This window comes from Mchenga conophoros, linkage group LG9 (genome assembly GCF_057382185.1).
Source record: "Mchenga conophoros isolate Kocher_MC1m ecotype Shallow Benthic linkage group LG9, M_conophoros_male_GT1.1, whole genome shotgun sequence".
Taxonomy (NCBI): domain Eukaryota; kingdom Metazoa; phylum Chordata; class Actinopteri; order Cichliformes; family Cichlidae; genus Mchenga; species Mchenga conophoros.
Genome location: NC_140534.1, coordinates 2,469,484 through 2,482,373, shown reverse-complemented (window position 1 = coordinate 2,482,373; position 12,890 = coordinate 2,469,484). Strand labels below are relative to the sequence as shown.

The 12,890-nt window shown below is 42.1% G+C and overlaps 1 protein-coding gene across 1 annotated transcript; it reads right to left on the bottom strand.

Moving 5' to 3' along the window:
• Nucleotides 1–1,457: 1,457 nt before the first annotated feature.
• Nucleotides 1,458–2,777, bottom strand: LOC146566597 (uncharacterized; the record flags this gene model as incomplete). The annotated part of the gene is made up of 2 exons (XM_085287814.1): nucleotides 1,458–2,498; nucleotides 2,583–2,777. Coding segments are annotated over 2 exons (1,236 nt in total), but the record flags the coding sequence as incomplete, so codon positions are not given.
• Nucleotides 2,778–12,890: the final 10,113 nt, after the last annotated feature.

Sequence of the window (12,890 nt, the reverse complement as noted above, 5' to 3'; positions counted from 1 at the left end):
ACGTAAAGTCTTAATGTCAAGTAGGTAGGTTCGCATAGCCTATGCCAGAATGATGCTGTCGGAATCACATTAACAATATTTCACACAACCTGATGTGTTAGAAAAAGTAATAAAGATAGATACAACTTTTAAGATCAAGAACAATACTTACTTTAAGCTGTACCACAATAGTAACCACAATAAAATGTAATATTGTTTATGGCGTCTTGTTATGCAAGTTTTATAAAGACATAAAATAAGTGAGCCAGACAGAAAAAAAAGTTTCTATGGTTATCCCTCTGACAAAGCTATTCACAGCTTAAAGGCTTCTAATTTTGGCTAAAAAGAAATTAAAAAAAAGTCAGCCTAAAAAAGGCCATAATTTCTGATCGAAATTAGATTGCATTGTGTAGCAAAACTTCAACCATGCTTTTCCTAGCCACAGCAGCACTCTCCATCTAAAGACTTTTGTCAAATGAAACTATAAGTCTTATCCACTCCTGTGCTAAAGTTTAGAATGGCTAGCATTAGCTAAATGTGGTAGCGCATATTTCCTCAACTGCATCAGCATAACATCGTACACAAATCCACCAATGTGACTAACACAAATGCTTTGTTTTAGTAGAACTGTTAATTGTAAATTAAATGTTACTTACCTTGAAATTTCTTTTACATAAGCTTGCAAGCCATGCAAGCACAATATTAATATGTGAAATTGACCGGGTACGTTAAGTGGGTAGGGGAGGGAACTTGAATGGAGAAAAAAATGGAGAAAAAATAACTTATATTTTCTCCATTGTTGTTATGTGTGGCTGTGTGCAGGCAGGAATAGGACCCAAGGTGCAGACTCCGGAGACAGATGTGAACTCAAAACAACTTTAATGTTAAACTCAAATATAACATAACTGGAAAAAATCAAAATAAACTTACACCAGGAGGAATGCCAGAACACACAGCTAGGAAAACGGTAGATCGCGACACAGACACAGAGAAACACAGGGCTTAAATACACAGAGGGAGCAATCAGGGAATGGGTAACAGGAGGGAAACACAGCTGGGGCAAATCAGAACTGACGAGACCAAAGAAGCATAAACTGAACACACTGAGAAAAGACAGAGACCTTCAAAGTAAAACAGGAAACACATAACACAGACTGAACAAAGACACAGACTCACATGCAGGCACTACAAAGGGAACAGAGACGTGGGAACAGGGCAGACACAAACACTGACTGAACACGGGGATATAGGAACTTAAGATACACATAGACGCGAACTAGACAAGGGGATGCAGGTGATAGGGGAGACAGAGCAACTAAAGACGACAGAGACATAAGCCATAAGATGGAACTCAAAGAAACCAAAAACTAGGAAGTATAAATAATATCAAAAACTCAAAAACCCTGGGTCGACGACCCAGGCATCCTAACAGTACCCCCCCCTTAAGGGCTGGCTTCCAGACAGCCCAAACCAAAACATCAAAACCAAAAACAACCCAACCAGGGTGGGCGGCGGGGGAAACAGGATGGAGGGCTCGAAACAAATGAAACACATTGAGCCAGAAACAAAAAAAAAAAAAAAAAAAAAAAGTGCAAACACTGGAGCCCGGAAAGCAACAGAACAAAAAACAGGCTCATGACAGGCGCAGGCAGCCAGGAAAAACAGTTCACAAAAAGTTCAGGGGGCCGGCCCGGAGGCTGACAGCACAATAGTCCAAACCCGGGCAGTTCAGGGGGGCGGCCCGGAGGCTGACGGCCCAAGAGCCCAGAAAACAGTTCAGGAGGCCGGCCAGGCAGAAGGCGCCGGTGGCGACAGAGCAGATCAGGAGGCCGGCCGGGCGGGAGGCAGCGACGGCGACCGAGCAGTTCAGGAGGCCGGCCGGGCGGGAGGCACTGGTGGCGGAGTAGTTCAGGGGGCCGTCCATGACGGCGGCGTAGTTCAGAGGGCTGTCCAAGACGGCAACGACGTCCAGTCATCGGCCGGACAGAACATGCAGGATGAGCAGGCCGGACGGGACGTGCAGGAACAAACAGCATGAAGACCTCAGGAGCAGACGAAGCTGAACACTCGGAGACTGGACCAGGCGGAGCTGCAGAGGCCAAAGCCGGACCAGGCTGAGGCGAAGCAGGAACAGAGGCTGCTTCAGAGGCTGAGGCCGGACCAGGCGAAGCTGCAGACTCGGAGGCCGGACCAGGCGGAGCTGCAGACTCGGAGGCCGGACCAGGCGTAGCAGAGGCAGAAGCTGGACCAGGCGTTGCAGAGGCAGAAGCTGGACCAGGCGTAGCAGAGGCAGAGGCTGGACCAGGCGTAGCAGAGGCAGAGGCTGGACCAGGCGTAGCAGAGGCAGAAGGCTGAACAGGCTCCTCGGGCCCTCCAGCTGACGTGGCAGAAGGCTGAACAGGCTCCTCGGGCCCTCCAGCTGACGTGGCAGAAGGCTGAACAGGCTCCTCGGGCCCTCCAGTTGACGTGGCAGAAGGCTGAACGGGCTCCTCGGGCCCTCCAGCTGACGTGGCAGAAGGCTGAACGGGCCCCTCGGGCCCTCCAGCTGACGTGGCAGAAGGCTGAACGGGCTCCTCGGGCCCTCCAGCTGACGTGGCAGAAGCCTGAACGGGCTCCTCGGGCCCTCCAGCTGACGAGACAGGTGGCTGAACGGGCTCCTCGGGCCCTCCAGCGGAGACAGGTGGCTGAACGGGCTCCTCGGGCCCTCCAGCTGACGTGGCAGAAGGCTGAACGGGCTCCTCGGGCCCTCCAGCTGACGTGGCAGAAGGCTGAACGGGCTCCTCGGGCCCTCCAGCTGACGAGACAGGTGGCTGAACGGGCTCCTCGGGCCCTCCAGCGGAGACAGGTGGCTGAACGGGCTCCTCGGGCCCTCCAGGAATAGGACCCAAGGTGCAGACTCCGGAGACAGATGTGAACTCAAAACAACTTTAACCTTCCTGCCTTCTTGGGACCTTTTTGTGCCACTGCTATGTGTTAAATGGCTGCCATTTCCACTGTGTTCAGTGGAATATAACCAAACTTGCCACAGGATAGTTTTTACCTGTCAATGTTAATATTCCAGTGTGAATTCCTTAAATCAGCCTAAAATGGCTGAGCAGCAGAAATCCCCACACCCATCACCCTGGGGACCATTTTCTGCCCATTGACTTCCATTATAAACGCTATTTTTCAACCCCAAATTATCATCATATGATTTTATTTTTTCTTCTTTTCTTGGATGTCAATGAAGACTCAGGGCCCTGAAGTTTTAATTTTTAAATTGCAAAAAAAATGCAAAAAAAATAATGGCAGGTCAAAATGTATGTTGGTGCCAATCTTTGGTCCATCTAAAGGCCTACTTATAATGACAATCACATATTACTTCAACTGGTTTTTTGTGGAAATATTTAGTTTCGTTTTTTGGTTTTTGGGGCTTATAACACAGGGCGCTCATGTAATAACACTGGGATTTGAAGGGTTAAAACAACGAAAATATAATTAAAACTTTACATGAATATTTCAGGGAGAAGTAGTTTTACAAGGTTGGCTAATTTAAAGTGGAATAAAATATGGATATATGGTCTTTTTATGGCGTGGCTGAGAATGGTCCCTAGGGTGATGGGTGTGAGTTTTTTAAAGGATGGCAGGAGGGTTAATGTTAAACTCAAATATAACATAACTGGAAAAAATCTAAATAAACTTACACCAGGAGGAATGACAGAACACACAGCTAGGAAAACGGTAGATCACGACACAGACACAGAGAAACACAGGGCTTAAATACACAGAGGGAGCAATCAGGGAATGGGTAACAGGAGGAAAACACAGCTGGGGCAAATCAGAACTGACGAGACCAAAGAAGCATAAACTGAACACACTGAGAGAAGACAGAGACCTTCAAAGTAAAACAGGAAACACATAACACAGACTGAACAAAGACACAGACTCACATGCAGGCACTACAAAGGGAACAGAGACGTGGGAACAGGGCAGACACAAACACTGACTGAACACGGGGATATAGGAACTTAAGATACACATAGACGCGAACTAGACAAGGGGATGCAGGTGATAGGGGAGACAGAGCAACTAAAGACGACAGAGACATAAGCCATAAGACGGAACTCAAAGAAACCAAAAACTAGGAAGTATAAATAATATCAAAAACTCAAAAACCCTGGGTCGACGACCCAGGCATCCTAACAATTGTAACCTCTGATTTCAAGTTGCAATTACTCAATTTCTTTGAGTAATTGCAACTTGGATTTTGTTTTGAACACATTAATATTGGGATTTAATTTAATATTACATACAAAATTAATTTGATGTAATTACCAAAATTATTAATTCAACACAACCCAAAAAATAAAATTTGCAACTTAGAACGTCTATCTTAATCAGTAAATTTGATTTTTTTTTTTTTATCTTGCAACCATGGATTTTATCAAGTGGTGGTAAAAGGCCTGATGAATTACTTTTTAGAGTGTGTTTATAAGATTGGGGAAGCCTGCAGTCAGCTCAGACTGAAGAAGTCACCTGGATGAGTGACGAAATGTTTCTCCCACAAAACGCTACGTCCAGATGAACAGAATCAACTTTTGGAGATTATGTTGTAATGTCTTGAAATATATTTCTGTAGTGCATTAAAACTTTTTTTTGTTTGTTTACATGAACACAATCTTCAAAATGTCAAGAGGTGCATGAGAAGATAACCTGTAACGGGAGATTAACCAGTTGAGTTTCATGGCTTTCAGACTCATTTCCATGATGAAAAGCTTATGGCTAGCATATTAACTGACAAAACCCATTTTTCTGTCATGTCTCTCCTCTCTTTGCCTTCAGCCTCTAGCTGACTGGGGCAGATAGCTACTCCTCCCTGACCCTATTTCTGCCAGACTTTGTGTTGCGGCAACTGTCTTAGTCTACTGGTACTATGTACATAACGCAATATAAAACTTAACACTTTTTCCAGTTTTCCTGAACATGAGGCTTTGGAGTAATAAAAAGGCACTGTGCGGACTGTCTATCGTGCACTGACTTCAACCCTGTGATGTGAAGTCAACTCGCTGTGACATAATTTAACATCCAGCTGCAGCCCTAACCCTTTTCAAACCCAATACTCTAACATTTCAATCTAATATTGCCCCTGGCCCACACAAATAATCTGAGGGGAGAAAAGCAATATTAGGTAAATTGTTTCTGAAAGATACCCACATCCTTCTGAGGTATTCAATAAAGCCATGTCTGCTGGAAGCTGTGTGTATGACAGAATAATTATCAATTTCCATATTATTATGATATTGGGGTTGGAAACAGCATAACAGTAAACATTTGTTAATGCCCAATGATTAGATCAAGTGTGCACAATGCAGCATTAGGCAAATTAAATTTCAAATCCACAGACTTGTGGGTTGGCTGAAAATCTGATGATGTCCATGAGAGTAGGTAGGCATTCCCAATTATTATGTAAGATGGGAAAGTTAATGTTGCTGAAAAACTGTGCACATAAGCAAATTGAGAGAAACACTGCAGAATGAAACATTGTAACCAATGGCAGCAAAAGCACTGAAATGAAATAATATCAGTATTCAATGGGGTCTCTTCGTCTTCTTTTAACAAATAGATTGTAGATGCCTTCTATACTATATTTTGATGCTATAATGTAAGTGTAAAAATTGTATTAATGCATGTGACCTTTGCTCATCCTTTACTGAAACACTTTCCAGGATTATCAGTGTGCATAATTTATATTCATGGTGTCTACTTAATCAATACTCTGCCCAAGTTCTGTTTTAATATGACTACAGTGATACTGTGGTTTTTAATATTCTTTACAGATAGCCTCAGTTGTTTGTTTTTTCTGAATAGTGGCAGAGCATCAAGAGTTATATGTCCAAATAACAAAGAGTGTGTCACTCTGCAGGACCAGCACCCCAGTACAGGGAGTTAGATCACATATTAGGACTCTGTTTTAAGTCCTAATCTTTGATCCTATGAGTGTTACCTAGCAGGCAATGCAGAGTTCAGATGGAACCAATGTACATGAGAGGGGTCCCCCAGTTCTAACCACCTCACAGTCTAGGTGTCTCCCTGCCACCTCTGATAAGAACAGCCTGAGTAGGCTTGCCGCACCAGTCCTACCAGCCACACCTGTTATTGCAGCGCCTTTCTTAGTCGGTGCACTTGGTAACTGGGTTCATTTTTGGGACCTGAAAAATAGGCCTCAAGAGTCTGTTAGATTTAAAGGGCTGGAGTAACCTGTGAAAGCTATTTACACTAGAATGGATTAATTATTAATCCATTAGTTTATTAATAATTTTAAGATCATTAAATATCAAGAACTTGAAGTCTGGTCCTGCAACTGAAACACCACTGTGTGCAAATCATATGAGTCTTGAGAAAAAAGGCTGGTAGCTTTACCTAGGAAAAGGAAAAGGAGGACACAGGGACATTTGGAGTAATTTAGGAAAGACTGAAACAAACTGTAAGACATGGGTCGGCAACCTTTCTGATGACGAGTGCATCTAAAATTTCCTCAGAAGTCATTGTGCTGTATGATTGCATTAGCAATAAATTGAATAACTCTGTATTAACAGTTTCACACTATATATACACTCAACAAAAATATAAACGCAACACCTTTGTTACTGCTCCCATTCCCCATGGGATGGACGTAGAGACCTAAAATTCATTCCAGATACACAATATAACCATCCCTCCCAAACAGTGGTCACAAATCAGTCCAAATGTGTGGTAGTGGGCACATCTGCTATATTGAGATAATCCATCCCACCTCACAGGTGTGCCACATCAGGATGCTGATCTGACATCATGAGTAGTGCACAGGTGTACCTCAGACTGCCCACAACAAAAGGCCACCCTGGAATGTGCAGTTTTGTCTCACAGCAAAATGCCACAGATGCCACAAGCAATGAGGGAGCGTGCAACTGGCATGCTGACAGCAGGAATGTCAACCAGATCTGTCGCCCGTGCATTGAATGTTCATTTCTCAACCATAAGCCGTCTCCACAGGCGTTTCAGAGAATATGGCAGCACATCCAACCGGCCTCACAACCGCAGACCTCGTGTAACCACACCAGCCCAGGACCTCCACATCCAGCAGGTTCACCTCCAAGATCGTCTGAGACCAGCCACCCAGACAGCTGCTGGAACAATTGGTTTGCACAACCAAACAATTTCTGCACAAACTGTCAGAAACCGTCTCAGGGACGCTCAACTGCATGCCCGTCGTCCTCATCGGGGTCTTGACCTGACTCCAGCTCGTCGCCGTAACAGACTTGTGTGGGCAAATGCTCACATTCGATGGCGTCTGGCACGTTGGAGAGGTGTGCGCTTCACGGATGAATCATGGTTCACATTGTTCAGGGCAGATGGCAGCTGAGAATGTCCCAGTTCTTGCATGGCCAGCATACTCACCGGACATGTCACCCATTGAGCATGTTCGGGATGTGCTTGACCGGCGTATACGACAGCGTGTACCAGTTCCCACGAATATCCAACAACCTCGCACAGCCATTGAAGTGGAGTGGACCAACATTCCACAGGCCACAATTGACAATCTGATAGACTCCATGCGACGATGTGTTGCACTGCATGAGGCAAATGGTGGTCACACCAGATACTGACCGGTTCTGGGTCCCCAGACCCCCAATAGCGCAAAAAACTGCACATTCCAGGGTGGCCTTTTGTTGTGGGCAGTCTGAGGTACACCTGTGCACTACTCATGATGTCAGATCAGCATCCTGATGTGGCACACCTGTGAGGTGGGATGGATTATCTCAATATAGCAGATGTGCCCACTACCACACATTTGGACTGATTTGTGACCACTGTTTGGGAGGGATGGTTATATTGTGTATCTGGAATGAATTTTAGGTCTCTACGTCCATCCCATGGGGAATGGGAGCAGTAACAAAGGTGTTGCGTTTATATTTTTGTTGAGTGTATATATATATATTTTTTTACTTTGATTTTTATTAGGTTAACATTGTGGACATACAATAAAGAAAATAACAAACAAACATACATATAAACAAACATAGAGTCTGGAGTTTACATATCTTTTTCCATTTATCACGTTGTAGAAAAAAAAGAAAACCTATTATGTTATTTCATTTGTGTCACTTCTGAATGTTTTCCACTTCCTCCATAGTCTGTCGTATTTACCTCCCATCAGTCTAATGTTGAGTGTTATTTTTTCCATCTCTGAGATATCCTCTACAATACTGATCCAATCCCGCTGGGTGGGAGGATCTGGGTGTAACCACTTCTTTGTAATTGCTTTTTTTGTTGCGGCCAGAATTATTTTGACTAAATACACGTCCTCTTTTTGTATGTGTTCTTTTATGTTTCCTAGATACATCACTTGGCAAGTATTTGGGAATGTATAACTCAAAATATTATCCATATTCATTTTTAAGTCTTCCCAATACTTTTTAATTTTAATGCACTTCCAGAATACATGAGAATGATCCGCTTCTAAGGGCAGGGATAGCTCAGTAAGGGCAGGGATAGCTCAGTAGGTAGAGTGGTGGCCCCATGATCGGAAGGTCGGGGGTTCGACTCCACTGAACGGCTACCCTGAGGTACCCCTGAGCAAGGTACCGTCCCTACACACTGCTCCCCGGGCGCTGCACTGGCGGCTGCCCACTGCTTCACTGGGTGAATGGGTTAAATGCAGAGGAACTATTTCCCTATGGGGACTAACATGCACACTTTACATTTCTCCACACAATCGCCAACAATTTTGTAAACTTGAGGTCAGTTTGCTTTTTATTTTGGGTGTAATGAAAAAACGTGTCAAATTTTTCCAACAAAATTCCCTCCACAATGGCGAATTAGTTGTACTGTGTTGCAATTCACACATATTGAGCCATTCTTTCTCTGTTATTTTTATGGTCAGTTCAACTTCCCATTTCTTTTTAATATAGAGTGTTGAATCTTGTCTATTTTCTTCTAATGACGTATAGAAGGTGGAAATGGTTTTAAATTGTTTATGTTCATAGCAATCTTTTACTTTTCCGACAACCCCCAGTGGTTTCCCAAGCCAGTCAGATTTTATTTGTTTTGCGCAGTAGTCCCTAACTTGCAAATATCTAAAGAAATCTCTATTTTCCAATTTGTATTTGTTTTTTAGTTGTTGGAAACTCATTAGTCTTCCGTTTTTCATAAGGGTACAAACTGCTGTAATCCCTTTTAGTTCCCACTGTTTGAATGTTTGGTCCAATTGTCCTGGCTTGAAATTTTTATCATGTCTAAACCATCTGAGTATAAATAATTGTTCTTTTAACTGACATTTTTCTATTACTGTGTGCCATATGTCTAATGTAAATTTCACAATTTGATTCATTCCACTTTTATTCTTTGTCATTAAATGTTTGTCAGAGATAAAAATTTGAATGTTGTTTCCCTCGATTTCTTTCTCAATTTCCTTCCATCTTGCCTCATATTCTGGTCTACACCAACCAGCAAGTGGTCTGAATTGGGCTGCATAGAAGTATTCCCTTAGGTTCGGCAAGGCCATCCCTCCCTTGCGCTTCGGGAGTTGCAGTGTTGTTAGTCTTATTCTGGGCTTCTTCTTACCACCCCAAATAAACCTTGATATCATCTTGTCCCATATTTTGAATTTTTTTTGAGATATAGGAAGTGGGAGTGACTGAAACATGTATAACAGTCTTGGGAGAACATTCATCTTTATTATTTGGATTCTTGAGTAGAAGTTTGTAGGTGTTGCCGACCACCGTTCTAGATCTTTTCTAATGTTGCCCTCCACCTGATTATAGTTTATGTCCGCCATATCTGATAATGATTTTGTCAAGGTTACGCCCAAATATTTCATGTTGTTCGAGTGCCAATTTAATTTGTATTCGTCTCTGATCTTTTGGGAGGGTATATAATTGAATGATAGAATTTGTGTTTTGGATACATTAATTTTATAGCCTGATAAGTATTCAAAGGTATGGAATAGTTGCATCAAAATTGGGAAGCACTTGTCAGGGTTTCGTAGAAAAATAATAACGTCATCAGCAAACAATCCAATAAAGTGTTTTTGTCCAGCAAGGGATACCCCCTCCAACTTTGAATGTTGTCGCACTGCTTGTGCTAGTGGCTCAACATATAAAGCAAAAAGAATTGGTGACAAGACACAGCCCTGTTTTGTGCCTCTATATAGCCGAATTCTATCTGTCAGACTACCATTCACCTTGATTCTAGCTGTAGGGTGATTATAGATTGTCCTTATACATTGTATTGAGCTGTCCTTAAACCCGAATTTTTCCAATACTCCAAATAGGAAGAGCCAGCTTACGCTATCAAATGCCTTTTCTTGATCTAAGCTAATTAACACAGTACCGATATTAGTTTTTTCTGCATTGTCAATAATGTGAAGGACTCTCCTTATATTGTCCTGTGCCTGACGTCCCTTGATAAATCCAGTTTGATCCACTTCTATCAGATCTGGTACAAATTTTTGGAGTCTTTTGCTAATGATCGAAGCGTACAATTTATAGTCGTTATTTAGGAGGGAAATGGGTCTATAATTCTTGCAATATTCTTTGTTTTTTCCTTCTTTGGGTAAAATTGTTATAATAGCTTCTCCCCATGATGGTGGAGCTATTCCCTGATTCAGAGTCCAGTTGAAGCAAGATAGAAGAAGTGGCTTGAGTTCTTCTTTGAAAACTTTGTAAAATTCAGCCTGAAAGCCATCGCTTCCTGGGGCTTTATTTGTTTTCTGTTCGGCAATAACTGTATCTAGTTCCTTATCCGTAATCTGTGAAATCAGTAACTTGTTTTGGGTATCTCCTATGGAGGGCAGATCCAGCGGGTCAAGAAAATTTTTTATTGTCTCAAGGTCTGCGGCTGCCGGTTGTGAATACAGTCTCGTGTAATATTTTTTAAATTCATTTTCTATCTCATTGGGCATATAATGTAATTTGTTACTATCCAAGTTTCTTACTTTATCAATAATCCTTGATGCCTGCTTTTTACGCAGTCTACTGGCAAGTATTTTAGTTGCTTTGGGCCCTGATTCGTAATAGGTTTGTTGCATATACCTAGCCTTTTTTTCTACTTCTTCTTTTAGTAATTCATCAATTTGGTTTCTGATGTCTGATATTTCTTCTAGAATTTCTGGATTTTTAAGTAGTTTATGTTCCCTCTCCAGATGTTTAAGTTTTTCTGTCAAATTTTTATATAGGGCTAGTCGCTTTTTTGTGTGCTGCTGTTAGGGCTATGAGTTTTCCCCTTAAGACTGCCTTTAATGCATCCCAAAGTATAGTTGGGCTCACATCTCCGGTATCATTGTCTTCTATATACATTTTTATATCTTCTTTAATTTTCTTAACATGTTCATCCCTATTTAAAATACCCAAATTAAGTCTCCATGCTGTATGTATTTTCCTATTATCGAGACTGATTTCTAGACTAATCAAACTATGGTCTGAGACATCTGCCACACCTATTTTACAATCTGTAACATTATGAAGTTCTTCAATATTAATTACAAAATAATCAATTCTCGAATATGTGGCATGAGGGGCAGAATAGTGGGTGTAGTCCCTGGTTTGAGGATTACGTGTTCTCCATACACCAATCAGTCCCACCTCTTGTAATATTGTATTCATAAAATTAGACAAACGATGTTTACATGTTGCAGCACTGGTAGTGTCAATATCCCGATTTAGCACAACATTGTAATCCCCTGCACATATCACCAGACCTTCAGATTCTTGTGTCACTAAATTGAATAAATCTTTGTAATCACTTTTCTTACTTCCTGGTGGGGCGTAGATATTAACCAGGGTAACTAGTTTATTTTCCAATTTCCCTTTAATTAGTAAGTATCTACCCTCTTTATCAGACACTTCTTTGTGGCATTCAAATTGTACAGAGTTTGCTATTAAAATAGCTACTCCTCTTTTCTGACTTTGTCTGTAGGAATTGTAATAGGTGTTTTTATAACCAAATCTTTTCAATTTTTCATGTTCCTGTTGGGGCAGGTGAGTCTCCTGCAAGAATATTACCTGTGCCTTTTCTTTTTTGAGTTTTGTTACCACTTTACTTCTTTTGATTGGGTTATTCAGACCATTCACATTCAGTGACACCAGTTTTATATTATTAAAAGGCATATAATCCACGCGATTGTAGATCGTAATTCTCCAGACAACAAAAAATTGTGGCCTTGACATTTGGCCAACCACCATATACCATTACAACAGTGCAAAATAAGTAAAAGAAAAAACAAACAAACCCTATAACACCCGACTTCCACGTTGGGGTGAACGCTTCCCACCCCGAATCCCCGTTGGCAGGCTGAGGAGAAAGTCTCTTCACAGAGGGCCCCTCCTTGGCGGTGATACATAATGTTTCACACATCCAAAAGTCCAACGATCTCTGGCAGCGATATTTAGAGTCACAGCGAAGTCCATTTTGTATTAAACTATTCAGTAAGGTGCTCTTTTTTGATCGTTGTTCTCACACTTAGGAATAGATTGTCACTCTCGGAAGAGGAAGGAAAAAAAAAAAGAAGAGAAAAAAAAAAAAGGGGAAAAGGGTAGAGAATAATTGAGGACTCACAGTTCTAAAGTTAAATAACCCCGTGGGAAAAATAATCGATACCTTGAGTGACATAGATGAGATCTTCATGTCTTGAGAGCAGCTTGTATTATCCTCTTACTGTGTCGATTCACTGCCACAGTGTTGCTCGTGAAAGATGCTCCATCTCCGGTCCCAAATCCGTTGAATCTGCTCCTGGCAGCTGCACAGTGTATCCTCTCTTTCTCAGCTCAAGCGCAGCCTCCCTTGCGCTGCCGTAGGTTCGTACACCCGTATCCCAATGGATACGAATTTTGTCAAGCGGTGTTTGGAATCTGACGCCTTTTTCTTTCAATGCCCTTTTGATGTTCCCATATTCC